Raw genomic sequence first — 19461 nt, 5'->3', positions numbered from 1 at the left:
TTTTTGCACAAAGAGCCCTGCCTAAAGCTTTTATATCCAGGGAGTGTGAATGGAGGTTTTTTGCCAGTGAGGTTATCGTCTAACCACCTTGGACCACCATTGTGGTGGTGGGAGGGCTCCAGTCTGAGGTTTTTTCCTCCATTTTTTGAAACTCCTTTCATTTAAACTGAGGCAGCACTGTCCACTGACATATGATATTTTCTGTTATTGTGAAAGTGTATATTTGAACATCCTGGTCTTGTGGCCAGGAAGTAATGTCGGAAGGGATCTGACGCTGGTACGAACTGCAAGTGGAAGATGTTGCTCACACTGGCAAACATTTAAAGAGGTATGTGGGGGCGTAGAGGAGGAGAGGAACCAGTGGCCCCACAAAGACGGAGCCTGGGGATTCCAAACCCCTTGCCCCCCCTTACTAAGCCACTGTATCCATTGCTCTTGAGTAGTACTTAGTGCTGATTATCATCACTAACCGGCCATCTGGAAACCAGACAGAGGGGTATTACAGGGCCTGTCAGGGATGAGCCAACGGTTATGAAGGAGCCAATGATATTAGGTGCCAATCCCCACATATGTAAGTGCATAATAAGCAGTCCTAACTATGCCTGCTTAACTATGTGAATAACTGTACAGCGCTGAATATCAGCCAAAATCCTCAAAACTTCTGGGTGCTGGTTTGTAGATACATGCGCTTTCCTATCCCTCACCCTATCTAGTTCTGATGCCCCTTTTGACTTCCCCTATTAAGCTCCGATTCCCCCTCCACCACCTCTGTTATGCTCCAATGCCCTCCTCCACCTCCCCTCTTCAATCCCACCTCCTTCAAGTTCTGATTCCCATCCCATTTCCCCTAGCCTCCTTAGAGGTCTGATGGTCTAGTGGTCGATGGCATTATTGAACCCTATTCATTCCTGCCTGTAGTGGCTCCTGAGTGAAAATTGTTTTAGCGGTAGGCTCATGGTACTACTGCTATTAGGAATTGCTAGGGGAAGGAACGGGTAGGATTGGCTCCTGCCCTGTGTTCCTTCTAAACTGAGCGCCTGAGCAATCACTCATACATTCTAAGACTGTCGCTCACAGATTTTACATGGTTTCTCACAAAAGTATTTGCAAATATGGAAAGATTTTGATTTTTAGAACTTGTTGCTCACACAAAAAATTGCACGCACCCAGCCAATCCTTAGAGGGAGTATTGTTTCTGCTCCCATCAAGCACTAGACCACCAGGCTACTAAAGGGGGCCTGCTAAAATGGGGGACTGGGAGAGGTGGGAGGGGGGCCTCAGATTTTGATGGAAGAAGTGATTGGGGGATCAGAGCTTGATGGGGAGGTGCAAGGAGCCTGCTGAATACTGGGAGAACCCAGCATACAGTACATTCTCATGGCTAGCTTCAGTCTGATCAGGCCCAGATATTGAATGATGGGGCCCACACATGGCCTGGCATTGAATATTTGGGATTAATAGAGCGGCAATGGCCAATGTTTGAAAAAAAAATATTGACCACTGCCAGCTGCCAGCTGCCATCTCTAAATGGTTTTTCCACATATTTTCATTCAGCATTTTTGAACTTAATTCTGAAATTCAGAAATCTAAAAATGATCAACCTTGAACAATTTTCATCTATACAATAAAATAGTATGTATAAAATCACCCTTATTTGTCCCGTTTGTCTGTTTTGGTTAGATTTTAAGCTCAATTGAGCAAAGACTGTCTCTTACGTATTTAGGTCCAGATTCTACGAACAGCATCTTGGAACTCCTCGAATCCCAACACCACCAGATCTACTCAAAAATTCAAACTATCCTTCCCCTCTTTAAAAGGCATATCCCATGCAGGAAAATTAGGGACATCCCTCTTCTTCAGGATCACCGAACTCTGGAACAGCTTTACTATCCCGCTTCGGAGTCTGACCTCCCTCCAACTCTTCCGAAAACATTTAAAAACATGGCTTTTCTCTAAAATGTAACGACCTCTCCCTCTTCGATATACTAAGTCTCTCTAAACTTCTCTGTACCAAGTTCTTCTACTTTTCTTTGGAGTTCCTTTCTATATCAATTCCTGTAAACCGTGCCGAGCTCTACTTCTGTGGCGATGATGCAGTATACAAACTTAAGGATTAGTTTAGTTTAGTTTAGTTAGGCACTGAGATCATCTAGGCCTTAACTTAATATTTTAATTAGCTTAATTAGCACCTTTAATGAGCAATAATGAGCTCATAATTGACAAAAATTAAAATGAATTAGGTGGTAGGTGTCTCCTGCCTGCTCACCCCGATCTTGCAGCCCTGCTCTCTGCCCCGAAAATGAAACGTGCGGCGCCTGTCCCTGCTCTCTGCCCCAATCTTCCAGCCCTGCTTTCTGCCCCGAGCTCCTACTCTCTGTCGCCTTCCCTGCAGTGCGAGCCTGCAGGTTTAAAGATACATTATTTTCAAGAATTATGTTGATAATACCAGGGGGGTATACATAGTTGAGTATACTTAAGTAAGTCTGTCAGGAATAAGTACTGTATATTGTTAAGGTATAGGGTTTATGTGACCTAGAATATATTACTGTTATGCCCATTTGCATTAAGGCCTGGATTCTCATTGGGACAGAGACTTAATGAATTGCAGATCTAGAAAGAAATTGGTTTTGTGCTTGTCCAGAAAGGTCCTCTAGCATCATCCCCAGGGTCTTCCTCTTCGAGTGGTTCCTTCGATTTTCCCCAAACATGCTGTCAATCTCCAGTGATCCCTCTCTTCTGATGGTGCGACCAAAATAAGACAGTCCTCTTCATCATTTGGACTCCCTGCTAGTTGTTTTAATTGGTGCTAAATGACGTGACCCCATCATTTAAACCCAACTAAAAAATAGTCACAAAAAAAAAGCATCACTACGCAGCCTCTGGGACTGGCGTTTAGGTTCCTAGCAGCTAGTGTGGCATAGTGACATTAAAGCCTGGAAGTAGGCATGGGCAGGGGCAGCGCCAGACTTCATCGTCACTATGCACCACTGGCAGTGATTCTGATGGGACCCTAGGTACCAGAAATGTAGGCCTGTGAAACTCTGGCCTACATTTTCAGTGCCTAGAGTCCCATCAAGCTGCGATTCTGGAAGTGGCACCTTCGGTGATAGACACGCAGCAGACGCCACTTCCAGAATCAGCTCCCAAGTCAACATTAGTGCATGAAGGATGTTTAGTAGCTAATTTTTCATCATTGCAATTATTTCAAAAACTTTCATTGTTTTTAACATTTTAATAAGCTAATTATTATGCTAATCATCTCATTTAAATGTAGCGCATCTTTTGCTAATATAAAAAAAATGGGAGAAAATTCTGGTGCCCAAAAGGTGAAGGCTAAATCAATACTGCATTTTATAATAGCCATATTGCACACTAAGGTACCATTTTTAATTGGTTTAATTGCTTTAATCAATGTGATAACAGATCACATCATTTAAAAGCAATTAAAATATCATGAAAAAAGATGGTGTCTCCACACACAGCACTGAAATCACGACTAGGGAGATGTCTACCAGCGCCTAAGAGTGAAATAGGCGTGGTTAACACTGGAAGTACACTTACCCCCCTCTTTTACTAAGGTGCGCTATTCTTTTTAGCGTACGATAAATAGCATGCGCTAAACGCTAACGTGTGCATGTTATCCTATGGACGCCTTAGCGGTTAGCGCATGTGTTGATTTCTCGTGCGCTAAACGCACGCTAAAGCACTTAACGCACCTTTGTAAAAGAGGGCCTTAGACATCAGTAAGCACTTAGTTGTGATTCCATAAATAGCGCCGGCACAAGATTGACACACGATTTTGTGGGCGGCTGCCAATCACAGAGCTGGTTATAGAATCCGGGCCTAAAGCTATTATAGAATACTCATGTAAGCCAGCAATGAAATGTAGACGTATCCAAATACACGTACTTTATGTAAGTTTCAGAGCTCACACTAAACGTGGAAATTGCACAAACCCTGCCAGTATTCTGCAAAGTGTGATCTAAAACATATGGGTCCCCCCACCGCTGCCACAACTACCTGTTGGAGCATGAGCAATCAACAAACGATTGATTCCACACGTCAAGTGTGATGCTTCCCAACCTCGGCCTGTCCCAGAATGGCAGCTCTTATGTTCTTATTCTAATTGTCTTCAGAAAAAAAAATGTTAAAATATAGAGTTTTTAAATATTAAAAAAATAAAGAAGCTTTATCAATATTTTGAAGAAATATAAGAAAAATACCACTTTGGGGAAATAATTTAACATGAATGGACATCTCTTCTCTAAGCTGTGGAGCTCTGCCACCCAGGTTCCTACCTAGGAAGTCAATGCATCAGTATCACAGTTTCAAGCATAAGGGGCAAGGAAGTCCTCTGGGAATGCTGAAGAACGTGCCTGTCTCTCATAACTGAAACTTCAGTATTTCTGTTTCACTCCAAATGGAAGAGCATGGGTGGTGGACTATGATGCACCATAAAGGGAACTTTGATCACAACCTAAAGCGAGACATTATCGTCAACGTTCTTCTTCGAAGAGCCCCTTTAACCTCCTTGCTCCTCAAGCTGTAAATAAGAGGGTTTAACATTGGGTTAACCAAACAGTAAATCACAGCAAAGATTCTCTCATCTGCATAAGCTACACTTGGTTGTAAATAGACAAGCATGGTGGTCCCGTAGAATAAGGTAACAGCTGTGAGGTGAGAGGCACACGTTGAGAAAGCCTTATTTCTCCCATCTTTGGAGTTCATTCTCAGCACGGTGGAGATAATATAAATGTAAGAAGAGAGAATGATTAGGAACGGTAGGAGCAGGAAAACCGCAGATGCTGCAAATCTGACCACGTCATTCAAATAAGTGTCTGTACAAGACAGCTTCAGTACAGGTGAAATATCACAGAAGAAATGATGGATTATGTTAGACTTACAGAAAGGCAAGCTTAATATAAATGTGATTTGCCCAAACTGTAAGACAATGCACATGGTCCAGGACCCCACAGCCAAATAAATGCACCTTTTATTGCTCATAAGAGTGGAGTAACGCAGGGGATTACAGATTGCAACATAGCGATCGTAGGCCATAATACCCAGAAGCACGCATTCCTCACTGCCAAAAAAAAAGAAAAAATACATTTGCAAGGCACATCCCAAGAATGAGATGCTTCTGTCCTCAGCCAAGAGATTTGCCAGTGTTCTGGGGATGGTGACTGTTGTGAAAAAGATCTCCAAGAAGGACAGGTTCCTCAGGAAGAAAAACATGGGTGTGTGGAGGACGGGGTCCACTGTGAGGACAATAAAGACAAGCAGATTTCCCATCACAGCAAAGATGTAGAAGAGAAGCAACAGCGCAAAAAGGAATCGTTGTGTCTGCTTAGACAAATCTGAAAATCCCAGGAGGATGAATTCAGTAACCAGAGTTTGATTTTCTATTGCCATTCCTTCAGTTGTGTAACCTGAAGACGAAAGAGACACGACAGCTTGCTACATGTTTTCAAACATTGCTATAGGGTAGAGTTTAACATAACTTTATTCTTCTATGCCGCCATAACCAAATGATTTCTAAGCGGTTTACACAGAAGAAGGCTGGATAATCAGCGAAATACAAATAGTTAAAAAATACAACAATTATTTGGATATACTCAAAATAGAGTTTTGCTAACAATAGTACCCACATTTAAGAAATAAATTTGTCAAACAGCGCTGACTTAATCTCTTTACGAAATGTACCATAAGACAACATAGCTTCACCAATGTATTTACCCAGCCAAAATTGCTGTTTACCTGCTTGAAAAGTCTTGTATCTGCAGCCAGTAATTTTTGGATAAGCAAATAAATGTGAATTTCTAGTTTTCTTACAGGGCTACACAACACGAAATGAGATAAAAGATAAGTTGGGGCCAATCCCCAAATCAACTTATAACAAATACAAGAAAATAGTATTCGCGCCTCCACCGGCAGCCAATGCAGTAACCATTCTAGCCATAACATAACATAAAATCAATTTCTAGACCACATGACTTCACAGTTCTATGCGGTTTACATATAACAATTGGAATGAGAATGAAATTAATTACCTAGTTAGACCCACGGGTATATGTGAAATTAGGATGAAAACTTGTATCATAAACTTATATTGTAATTATGACAAATCTAGTGCAAATCGTAACTTATTAACTGTATATTATGTATGTTTAACTTGTAATGCAAAAATATCACTCAAGTTTCAAGTTTATTTAATTTCTTTGATTAATTCGCATAATCCAAATCCAATGCGATTTACATAAATTCAAAAATTAAGTAAAATAATAAAAACTGACAAACATAACATTCACTACTAATACAGTAATACATGTACGGAGGGAGGTGGTTGACAGCAATTGACATAAATACAATTCTAAAAAAAATAAAAGTAAAAATAAAACAAGGGGAAGGTCCAAAGACACATAAGGTTAGGGAATAGGTACCCGCCAAGAAATCTAGCTTATTACTTAAGCGAAAGAAAAGCCTATTTTTTTTTTTGCTCCCACCTGCTAACTTTAAACTTGCGCGAAAGTTTTTTGCCTATGATGCTTGGGTGGAAGAGTGTGGGTCCACCTCTCCGTTTGTCTGAGGCTTTTCTTTCGCTAAAATAATAGCAACATTTCCCTCCATTCCTCCCTGTTTTTTGTGTTCGACGTGTAATCCATTCTGAACTCTTAGGGGAAAATGGGATAGAAAATGAAAAATAAAGAAATAAATGTGTTCGGATTGATTGTATTGTACTAAGTTTATTTGTAACTTGCCTTTATCCATGGAGCGGAACACGCCAACATTCGCCATTGACGGTGCTTTTTTTGTTGATTGAATAGTTCCTCGTGGAAAATAACAAACTCCTGTTTTACTAAGGTGCGCTAAGCGTTTTAGTATGCGTTTAGCGTGCGCTAAATCTACATGTGCATTAACCGCTAACACGTTCATAGACTAACGTGCACATGTTAGCATTTGGCATGTGGTTAGCGTGCGCTAAAAAGCATAGCGTACCTTAGTAAAAGGAGCCCAAAGACAATAAAGTTGCATAACAAAAGTAATACAGAGACTGAAACAGGCCATGCAGTGGTCCGCACAGCCTACGAGGCAGAGAACGATAACAACAACAGTATTTGATAAGGATAAAAACCATCCATGATCAACTAATTTTGTGTTATATATTGTAAGCTCTAAACATCCCCCTCACCCCCTCTATATCCTAAAACCTCCCCACAAGCATACCCCCTCCTCCCCCTGGATGCTCTAACCCCCACAGACATGTAGAAGATTGCCCAAAAGCCAAAAGACTTGGATGATATTTGGTTTTTATACTGTACTTTTTGAAATTTTATTGTCATATAATTGGTATCTTTATTATTATTCCATATGTTATTGCTTGCGCTCCACCTAGAATTTTTGAGATCCAGTTGGCTATAAATAAAAAAAAACCTTCAAATCAATTTAAAGTCCCTACAGCAGCATGTCATAAGTGTTGGTGTTTTTAATAGATTAATTACTAAATAGAGAGATAAGTTCCTTAGTAATCTGTGGCTAACAGGGACTATTTTTCAATTTTTCACAGCTATAAACATTTAGAATACAAAATACTTGTGGGTGCAAAAATTATAACGATAATGAAATTATATAAATAATTAGTGAAGTGCTCAGACCTGATAACCCATTTAATAGTGATGTCACCACTATGAGGTTAACTGGGGGACCATCATTGCATTCACTTGTCCCCTGCCATCCCTGAATATTAAATACTGTGTCTTAACTAGTGATGGTACTTATCTTCGTTCAGGGGTTGTTCATGTTGAAGGTGTTAACTCTCATTGGTGGCTGGTGTCTATTAAAGTGCTCGTGCTTCTTTAAAAATGTTGTTAGTTTCTTAGGTGATCTCCCGTCCCCCCGACCCGGATTTCGTCTCTTCGTCAGGGAGGGACACTAAGAAATTTCAAACAGCGAACTAAAAATAAAATATACTAGGTTATATTTTACCATCTAAGCAGTTATTAAATACTTGAAATCTCTTATATCCAATTTCTAACGTACATATCATTTTAAGACATTGGGCATTATTGCAATATCACCCTTCCTTTCAAAATCCACCTAAATTTGCGTATTCACGGGCCTCCAATTTGGGCGAACTACTCAAATATAACTATCATCAACAAAGTCCCATAAACAAATTACCTCACAAACCATGTGGTAAATGCAGGGTCTGCAGTTATGTATTAGACGCTACTTCTATAGAAATTCCACCATCACGATCACGACAGTTTTATCTGAACACCGGGACCAACTGTGATTCTAAGGGAGTGGTTTATTACATACAATGCCCATGTAAAAAAGTTTATATTGGTCAAACGATACGTAAAATCAAAACCCGAATTACCGAACATCTAAGTAATATTAGAACCAACAGGGTTACCGCCCCCCTCGTATCCCATTGGTCCCAGCATTCACATAAACTGGAAGATCTAAAGTACACAGTGTTAATTCACACACACAAAACTGAATGGGACATATCAAGATCTTTAATTTTGAAAGAACAGCGTCTGATTTATAACTGGCAGACCCTGCAGCCAGCAGGATTAAATTTAGATATTGAATGGTTGGCAATATAGTTCCAGCGAAGTAATCTTACAGTGTTGCATTCACTTCCGGTTGTTGTCAATAAGCTTATAAGTTAAGTTCCGGCCAGCCTCTCTATATAACACTTACCCAGTGAAGAGAGCCTCATTCGTTTAGTCCATTCTGAACTTCTCTGACCATAGTGAGCCGATACCAGGTAATTTAATAACAAATAAAATGTACGTTAGAAATTGGATATAAGAGATTTCAAGTATTTAATAACTGCTTAGATGGTAAAATATAACCTAGTATATTTTATTTTTAGTTCGCTGTTTGAAATTTCTTAGTGTCCCTCCCTGACGAAGAGACGAAATCCGGGTCGGGGGGACGGGAGATCACCTAAGAAACTAACAACATTTTTAAAGAAGCACGAGCACTTTAATAGACACCAGCCACCAATGAGAGTTAACACCTTCAACATGAACAACCCCTGAACGAAGATAAGTACCATCACTAGTTAAGACACAGTATTTAATATTCAGGGATGGCAGGGGACAAATGAATGCAATGATGGTCCCCCAGTTAACCTCATAGTGGTGACATCACTATTAAATGGGTTATCAGGTCTGAGCACTTCACTAATTATTTATATAATTTCATTATCGTTATAATTTTTGCACCCACAAGTATTTTGTATTCTAAATGTTTATAGCTGTGAAAAATTGAAAAATAGGTGTTTTTAATAGACAATATTGGATTGACATATGAAATTTGTTGATTCTAAGGTGGTCAATCTTCAGATCTAGTTAACTGGGTAGGAGAGGCTGTCATATGGTTAACCAGTGCTAATATTCTGTACCTCTTAACCAGCTGTAACTTCACAAGCATTAACAAGGCAGTCTGGGTTTATCTGGGAGTTATCCAGGAACCACCAATAACTATCTGGTTAACTTAGAACAGAAAATAAGTCTATTCTGTGTTAACTGGGTAATATCTTGTTCTGTTGCAAAAAAAAAAATAATAATAATCAATGCTTATCCAGGTACTAGCATTGAATATCCATGCACAAGGTGACCACTGAGTGGTACCCTGGTACTGATATTATGCATCAGATTATCAGTACCAAGGTACCTCCCAGTGGTCACCTTCTGAAATGAATATTCAGTGCCGGTACCTGGCTAAGCATTGATTTTCTGGGTTCACCACCAACCAAAGGAGGTAGCCGGATTGGCTCCCACGATCTGAATATCAGCCCCATGATCTTTTGACGCAGATTCAATCAGGACAACATCCAAAGGGTTTGTTAAATCTCTAATAAATGTTGCCTTTATTCCATAATCAGATTTTATTCCAGTTGACTTGATCCACTAAAATGCAAGCCATGCTGGTCTTCTCCCCAAGTCCTCTTGTTATACCAGATGCTCATAAGGCAAGTGTAAAATTTTATGTTGATGCACATCAGATTTGAATATCAGTTAAAAAATGTTCAAAGGTGACAAGAGATCTAGTTTTAATAGCAGCAGCTCATTAAAATCTGGTTGTAACACAGATTATGTTCCACCACAGGTTATAATTGTAGCAGTGGTGTCCTTCCAATGCTGCAAGACCAATTTAATTGCCAATTGTAGCAGCAAATTCAACAGTTTGGATTCGCCCAATGACAGTGCTTGTTGGATACCATTACTACCAAGGATAAGATCAGCAGGTGTAAGTGGTTCAGAAATATAAAATAACTTACTCAAGGTCTTCCATATCGATAGCCAAAAAAATACCTTTCTCTTTAGTACATGACCTGCAGGAACCAGACTCAGAAGTCTTAAAGTAAGCTAAAAGTGAGCTAATTAAAACAAGAAACAATAAAATTATATACAGCGTGTGATAAATAAAGTAGGTTTACCTTTGATCAAAACAATTTAGATTTCCACAGCAAGTCAGGACAAATTTCAGTTGGAGCTCCAAGAGTAGAATAAAGAAAGGCAGATTCCAAATGGTGGTGTATTCATTGAAAATCAAGACTAGTTTACCTTTCTTTTTTTATGATATGAAGCTGGTTGTTCAACCATTTCAACCACCCCTAACTGGGAAATATGAAGACAACACCATCACAGTAAAGGTGGAGTTTTATGCTTACTTAATAGATTCATAACTAGCCCATGTGCTAACCTGGTTGCCTGACCTTCTTTATAATCTTGTCTTCATACTTTTCTACCTTCTGTATTTCAACCTAATCTGCATTCCTGTCGTTCCCTCTGCTATCATCTCTCAATATGTGTAATTCTTAACCAACTCCATCTGCTGGTGGTATCCTCTCATTTGAATTTGAAATTCAGTGTTCCTTAAGAATGTTTGGAGGTATTTATTTGTGCTGCTTGTCCCTGGATATTAATTAACTGTCTTCAAGTTCTGTAATGATATCATACTGGTTGATGATATGTAAACAGAGAAAAAATACATTTGCAAGGCACATCCCAAGAATGAGATGCTTCTGTCCTCAGCCAAGAGATTTGCCAATGTTTTGGGAATAGTGGCTGTTGTAAAACAGGTCTCTGCGAAGGACAGGTTCCTCAGGAAGAAATACATGGGTGTGTGGAGGATGGGGTCCATTGTGAGGACAGTAAAGACAAGCAGGTTTCCCATCACAGCAAGGATGTAGAAGAGAAGTAACATCACAAAAAGGAATCGTTGTACTTGCTTAGACATGTCTGAAAATCCCAGGAAGATGAATTCAGTAACCAGAGTTTGATTTTCTATTGCCATTCCTTCAGTGTGTAACCTGAGGAAGAAAGAGACACCAGAGCTTGCTAAATGTTTTTAAAACATTGCAATAGAGTAGGGTTTAGTAGTCATATTAGACCTGGAATCAATGCAGTTTATGAGAACTTTTAGGCACGGATTCTGTAAATGGTGCCAACCATGTATCAATTTCTCTTAGGCACCATTTACAGAATCTCACCTAGTGGAGCCTATGTCAAATCCTAGGAGCCAGGAATGTAGGCCAGGACTTTAAAGGCCTACGTTTCAGGCACCTAAGTTTTTGCAGAATCATGTTTAAGTCTAAGCCTAAATCATGCTCTACCCATAAAAATGCCCACTTAGGCTAGGGGCCATCACCCAATTAATTATTGTTTTCAATGATTGAAGCTATTAAGTATATTTGGCCAATTAAGTTAGGCACCTAATAGGCGTGTAAGTTTAGGAACCCTTTAAACTAATCTGGCCCTTAATGTACAAGCCTAACTACATGAGTCTTCAAGACCACATGGAAAAAGGAACATTTCTGATCTCAAAATTTGTCGACCACACAGCTAATTGTGCATTAATTGTACACGCATTCTCTGCTTCATAGCAGTCAGTTGTTTTCTTAGTTTCTTTTTTCTAAAACTGGTCATTGTATCTTAAAAAATTCAGATATTCAATGCTACTGTCCAGAGAGTGGTGAGAGTTAAACATCTGGAAAGGGTGGTCACTGCTTGGGCTACCTGGTGAACCGCAATATTGATCTTGCTATCCAACTAACAAACCAGCTAAGACTAGGAGAGCCTTTTTGAATAGTTTTACAATTAGCAGATTGGATATTGCACCTAACCAGATAATTGGGGGATCGCTCTCACTTTGGCCAGGAACCACCTTGGGTTTATCTAGATAAAGCACAGGAAGTCTATAAGGATATTGAGCAGCACCCTTCAGATGGTGTTGCAGAACCTTCTGACCTTCTGGATTTCATTGGTCAAAAATTACAAGAGAAAGAGACTGTTAACCTGCAGGACATCCAATGATCCATTTTGTTAATCATCTTGAGCTCTTTAATTGACATATGCGTAATGGTAGTTGAGATGCAAATACAAAATATTTAAAAACACAGACTTCATACCTTCCAATTTAAGGTCCATCAAAAGTCTAATCTAATCTAATCTAAACCTTAAGTTTATATACCGCATCATCTCCACGAATATGGAGCTCGACGCGGTTTACAAGAACTTAAATAATAGGTAGAGAAGGGTAAAGGTTTACATGAAACTTATGTGTAGAAGGGAGGAGGAAAAGGAGGGAGGAATAGAGTTACAATTTGGTAAAAAGCCAAGTTTTCAGTTGTTTGCGGAAAAATTGGAGGGAGCCCAGGTTCCGCAACGGGATGGTGAGGTCGTTCCAAAGTCCTGTGATTTTGAAAAGAAGGGATTTTCCCAGTTTGCCTGCATAGTGAATGCCGCGTAGAGAGGGGAAGGCTAGTTTATACCTTTGGGCAGTTCTGGAAAAGTCGGGACTGGAGGAGTTGAAAGATAGTGGGATAAGGGGAGGAAGGATGCCGTGAATGGTCTTAAAAGCCAGGCAGGAACATCTCTTAAAACATATTTATTTCAGAATGTTTTTGATGGTGTTTCATATGTTCAGCTAGATTGGATTGTACTGAAAGTTTATTTGTAACCTGCCTTTATCCAAGGCAGAAAACATGACGACATACAGAATTGACACGGTTTTAAGTTAAGTCACAAAGTCTTAGATGGTATTTGATATATTTTATTCTACTTTTTGAAATTTTATTTTTGCTGTCATTTGTTTCTTGTTTTGGTCTGTTTATTATTATAGCATTAGCATTCACACTCTGTTACCGGCAATAGCAAGACACACCCACAACTACTTAAACACACAAATAATCACATAACTCATGTTAGTGGAAGAACTATTTGGCTGCAGCTTTATTAATTATCTTAACATCATTTCAAAAATCACATCACAATCCATATCGAACAACCCCAAACCCCCAATGTAATTTTCATACCCCCTTGAAGCTATTCGGTGACAAAACTAGCTCCCCTTAAGTTCTTAAATAATAATAATAATTTATTTCTTATATACCGCTATACCGTGAAGTTCGAAGCGGTTTACTGTGTAGCCTCCCCAAAACATGACCCACGGTAACAACAGGCCATCCTCCCCTTGCCGCAGTGTCACCTGCGAGAATTGCATTTAATTATTTATTAACTGCAGATGCCCCAAACCCAACTGGGTCCAATACCACATTCCCCCCCCCCCTTGTCAGCTGCGACCTCCCCCTCCCACCCAAACATTGAAAGCACCCAACTCGCCCAACCCAAAAACCCTGTAACAGCAACACAACCCAGGGGAAGGGTGGGTGGGATAAATTTTTCCTAGCCCTACCCTATGCTTCCCTGTTCTCCTCACACCAAACTCCAACTCACCAAAACACCTGACCAATCATCAAACTATTCCTCCCCAATCTCCCCATTTACCTAAACCAATCACCCATTTGTTTACATCTACCTTTTAACCCTTTATCTCCTCATTCCCAACCCCTGCATTCTAATCCCCTGCTCATTAGTACCAAAAACTAACTTATTTCTTACCCCCTTCTTTTAACTTTAATTACTCCTAGCAGGTGACTAGGCTCAGCTAATGTTATCTTCCACCAGCTTACTCTGGTGTCTCCTTTATGTATGTTATTGCTTAACTCCGCCTAGAATTTTTCAGAGAAATTTGCATGAGAGGGCATAGGATGAAGCTAAGAGGTGAAAGGCTCTGGAATAATCTGAGGAAGTACTTTTTTAAGGAAAGGGTGGTAGATGCGTGGAACAGTCTCCCAGAAGAGGAGGTGGAAACAGAGACTGTGTCTGAATTCAAGAGGGCCTGGGATAGGCATGTGGGATCTCTCAGAGAGAGAAAGAGATAATGGTTACTGTGGATGGGCAGACTAGATGGGCCATTTGGCCTTTATCTGCTGTCATGTTTATAGGTTTCTATGTTTATAGGCATATTTATTAGGGTATCTTGAAAATACAGCTGGCTGGGGGTCCCTAAGAACAAGTTAAAGAACCCTAAAGTAAACATGTCAAAAGTGTTGGTAAGTGTTTTTAATGGACAACATTTAATTAACATATGAAATTTGTTGATTCTAAGGTAATCAATATTCAGATCTAGTTTAACTTGGTAGGAGAGGCTGTTATGTGGTTAACTCATGCTAATATTAAGTTTCAGCTGGTTAAGTGGCACTTAACCAGCTGTAACTTCCACAGTACTATCAAGGTAGTCTGGGAGCGAATGAGCGCTGGTGGAGCTTGAAATTATGGTCAATTAAACAAGTTTTGTTCCACCTTGATGCGCTGCCTGGATTACCAAATCTAATTCTCAGTGCCCTTGCCTGACAATAAAACTTTTCTCTATGATACTCGCAGGGAGTGTATTTATACTTTTTTTTTTTCACTAAACTAAACTAAACTAAACCTTAAGTTTATATACCGCATCATCTCCATAGATGTTGTGGAGCTTGGCACGGTTTACAAGAACTTAAAATATAGGAAGAGAAGGAAAATAAAAGGTTCACATGAACTTATATATAGAAGAGAGGAGTAAGGGGGGATAGAATTACATTTTAGTGAAAAGCCAGGTTTTCAGTTGCTTGCGGAATAATTGGAGGGAGCCCAGGTTCCGCAGCGGGATAGTAAGGTCGTTCCAAAGACCTGTGATTCTGAAGAGAAGGGATTTTCCCAGTTTGCCTGCATAGCGAATACCGTGTAGAGAGGGGAAGGATAATTTATACCTTTGGGGTGGGTCTGGTAGAGTCAGGACTCGAGGAGTTATAAGATAGTGGGATTAAGGGAGGAAGGATGCTGTGAATGATCTTAAAAGCCAGGCAGGAGCATTTGAAATGGATTCTGGAAATCACTGGGAGCCAGTGAAGTTTGGCTAGGAAACATTGATTTAATTAGTGCACAAATGTTTTTATAGCTCATAAGAGGTACCTGATGATGGTGTGTGGCCTACGGTGGAGAATAAGTTTTCTGCTGTTTCAACTGGGCCTAAAATTAGAGCATTAGGGCTTTTAACATAACAATCAGCTTATATATCGCAGGACCGTGAAGCTCACAAAAGAATGAAATATACAGTTGAATGAAGAGAATTAGTTACCCAAGTACTTAGTAAATAAATGTGTTTTTAAATGCCCTAGGTAAATACTAGAAGTCACAATCAATTGATCCAAATCTTTGCCCCTTAAATCTGCCTGATAGGACAGTAAGCGTTGGTGATTTCTTTTAAGTTTGCAGCCATTTAGAGAGGGAAAAATAAAGCTCAAATGCGAGCATCTCTTATGTTTGTTAGTAGTAAGAGAGAAGAGATCAGTTAAATAGTTAGGAGTAAGTCCGAACAAACCCTTGTAGCAAAAGCAATCAAGCTTAAATTTCAATCGGGCCTCCGCCGGCAACCAGTGCAGCTCTCAAAAAGAGGCGTTATATGGTCAAACTTCTTAAGCCCCCAAATCAGTCTGACTGCGTCGCTCTTTGCCGTTCAAGCCCCATTAAAATAAAAATATTATTTACATGGTCACACTCCCAGTGAGATATCTTGACATTTTGTATTTGGTATATTTGAAAAAGTAATGGCCCATTTTGGCCATTGGGCTTTTGTAGTTGATATAGTCTGGGAACAGAGTCAGGGTTTAAGTGGGAGTTGTCCAGGAACCACCAATAACTACCCAGTTAACCGGGTAATACCTTGGTATAGCTGCAGAAAATCAATGTCTTTCCAGGTACTGGCTCTGAATATTGATGCACAAGGTGACCACTGAGAGGTACCCAAGTACCAGTAATATTATGCATCAGATTATCAATACCCAGGTACCTCCCAGTGGCCACCTTCTGAAATGAATATTCAGTGCCAGTACCTGGATAAGCTTTGATTTTCTGAGTTCACCATCAATCAAGTGAGGTAGCCGGGATGCCTCCCACGATCAGAATATCAGCCCCATGATCTTTTGACACAGATTCAATCAGGACAACATCCAAAGGGTTTGTTAAATCTCTAATAAATGTAGCCTTTATTCCATAATCAGATTTTATTCCAGTTGACTTGATCCACTAAAATGCAAGCCATGCTGGTCTTCACCCCGAGTCCTTTTCTTAAACCCAAATGCTAATAAGGCAAGTAGAATATTTTATGTTGATACACTTCAGATTTGATCACCGATTAAAAAGTGTTATCAAAGAGATTCCGGTTATGTAGATAAACTCCTAAACAGCACAGTGAGGCAAGAAACCTTGAGAGAATTTGCATTAAAATTCTGACCTGTATGACATTAAAATGAGAAATAAAATACATTGATAAAACAAGAGAGAAAAAGTACAGCCAGTGATGAATAAAGTAGGTTTACTTTTGATCAAAGCAATTTAGATTTCCACGGCAAGTCAGGACAAATTTCATCTGGAGCTCCAAGCGTAGAATAAGGAATTGCAGAATCGAAACGACGGTGAATTCAATGAAAATCAGGACTAGTTTATCTTTCTTTTTTATGATATGAAGCTGGTTGTTCAACCTAATTCAGTCACCACTAACTGGGAAACATGAAGACACCACCGCCAGTTGAAGATCTAATTATAGTAAAGCTGGACTTTTATGCTAACTTGATAGATTCATAACTAGCCCAAGTGCTAACCTGGTTGCCTGACCTTCTTTATAATCTTCTTGTCTTTATTCAGACTTTTCTACCTTCTGTATTTCACTCTCATCTGCATTCCTGTCGTTCCTTCTGCTATCATCTTCTCCAACTCCATCAGCTGGTGATATCCTCATTTGAATTTTTTACTTCAGTGTACCTTAAGAATGTTTGCAGGTATTTTATTCATGCTGTGTTTCCCTGGATATTAATTACTGCTAATAATGTCCACAATAACCTTGTTAAATTGCCTTCTAGTTCTGTAATGATATTGTTTTTCCGGTTCATTGTGAACTTCCTGGAGTGAAACATACCGGTTGATGAAATGTGAAAATGTTAATCCTGATAAACATAGGCCCTCTTTTACTAAGGTGTGCTAATCGGTTTGGCATGCACTAAACGCTAGTGCGTGTATGTTAGTCTATGGATGCTAGTAAATATGAATGATTTACTTTGAAGAATAATAAGTATTTTCCATATCTGTCCCAAGAGTCTCACAGTCTAACTATGGTACTTGGGTTAATGAAGGATTAGGTGGCTTGTCCATGGTCACAGGGAGCAGTGCTGGGATTGAACCCACAACGTCAGAGTGATGCAGCAGCTCTAACCACTAGGCCACTCCTCAGAAAGTGTTTCTTAATCAAGGATATCATTAGGAAAACGCACAGATGAGATAGTCATGCATGGAAAACTCTCTTCTGATGAGTTGAATATTATAATATGCCAAGCAACAAAAGAGTAAACTAAGTATTTATTCTGGGGCCTATTTCCAAAGATTGAGTAAAAGGCCATGTTAATGGCTCTGCCTCAAACAAGACTACCAAACCACTGAGCTATTTGAAAACTCATATTTAAGAACATAAGAACATAAGAAGTTGCCTCCACTGGGTCAGACCAGAGGTCCATCGCGCCCAGCGGTCCGCTCCCGCGGCGGCCCATCAGGTCTATGACCTGTGAAGTAGTTCCTGATCATTTTTATAACCTACCTCTACTCCTATCTGTACCCCTCAATCCCCTTAACCTTTAGGAACCTATCTAAACCTTCCTTGAACCCCTGTACTGTGTTCTGGCCTATCACAACCTCCGGAACCTTCATGAACATCACATCTCAAAATTACCATACCATACCATATTGTTTCTTATACTCTGCAAATGTCAATTGGGAATCATTGTGGCATACATAAGATTGCCGTGAAAGAGGCCTGTTTAAAAAAAATTGCTATGACTCTCGATTTTTCTCCTCACTTATTCGCCTACTGGGCCAACAGTCGGATGTGCCATTGCTCGTGGGGGGAGATTTTAATTGTGTTCATGATCCCTTGCTGGATAAATCACTTCCTGCTCCCCAGGATCGGATGCAGCCTACTAAAGGTATTTCTTTACTTTGTTCCTCCTTGGACGTTATTGATGTTTGGCGGACGCTTCACCCAGGTGAGCGTGACTACACTCATTTATCTAGAGCCCATGCGTCCTTATCCCGGATTGATTACTGGCTGACCTCTAGCGCTTTGTTTTCTCAGATTGAATCGGCCTCGATTGGTTCCTTTGACGTTTCCGATCATGCCATGCTATTGTTACTCTTGCACTTGGATGTCTCCCCACCGGGTTCTTTCCGTTGGCGATTTCCGCTCCGTTTGTATCAGGACTCGAGATTTCAGGAATTCTTGCTTCAGAAATGGTCTGACTATCAACTACATAATATGGACCATCGGGCTGATTCTACGCTTTTCTGGGAGGCTGCGAAAGCGGTCCTCCGTGGTGAGATTATGGCCTATTCCAGCCATCAACGTCGTGCTCGGGATAGGGAGCTTTTGCAGTTGGAACGTAGGATTGGTAACCTCCGTCGGCTTTATAGTCTATCTCACGCTTCCTCTTTGCGTTCCCAGCTCTTAGCTTCCCAGTGTAAGCTTCAGGAATTGTTGCATGCTAGAACAGTCAAGTCACTTGCTTATTATAGATATCAATTCTTTCGCCATGGGAATCAACGAGGGGCGCTTCTGGCAAAGGTGCTCCGTCGTTCGGCGGGACGTACACATATCTTGCAACTTCGAGCGGCAGGGGGGGGTTTGGTCCGGACGGACGCCGAGATTAATGCAGTGTTTTTTGACTATTATAGGAAGCTTTATTCACAGCAATCTGATTTAATGGACGGCACGGCATATTTGGATGGCCTCTCCCTTCCATGCCTGTCTGATAGGGCGGTAGCTAAACTTAATGCCCCTGTAACGGCAGAGGAGGTGGCAGGCGTCATACAGAAGGGGTCCTTGTTAAAGGCCCCCGGACCGGATGGTTTCCGGATGGAATTTTATAAACTCTTACTTCCTACGGTGGCTCCAGTCTTAGCTGATACCTTCACAGCAGCTATTCAACGGGGTGCCCTTCCGGAGTCTCTCACTTCGGCTCAAATAGTTGTGCTATTGAAACCCCATAAGGATGCAGCCCTCTCTTCTTCTTATCGC

At 40.3% G+C, this 19461-nt stretch overlaps 1 protein-coding gene across 1 annotated transcript; it reads right to left on the bottom strand.

Moving 5' to 3' along the window:
• Positions 1 to 1981: 1981 nt before the first annotated feature.
• LOC117350766 (olfactory receptor 10A4-like) lies at positions 1982 to 5412 on the bottom strand (the record flags this gene model as incomplete). Its single annotated transcript, XM_033925341.1, has 2 exons — positions 4502 to 5412; positions 1982 to 2003 (listed from the first exon to the last, which is right to left on the bottom strand). Coding segments are annotated over exons 1-2 (933 nt in total), but the record flags the coding sequence as incomplete, so codon positions are not given.
• Between the last annotated feature and the right edge of the window lie 14049 nt (positions 5413 to 19461).

This window comes from Geotrypetes seraphini, chromosome 16, assembly GCF_902459505.1.
Source record: "Geotrypetes seraphini chromosome 16, aGeoSer1.1, whole genome shotgun sequence".
Lineage (NCBI taxonomy): Eukaryota > Metazoa > Chordata > Amphibia > Gymnophiona > Dermophiidae > Geotrypetes > Geotrypetes seraphini.
Note: the sequence above shows the minus strand (reverse complement) of the source record. Positions and strands in the feature narration are given on the sequence as shown.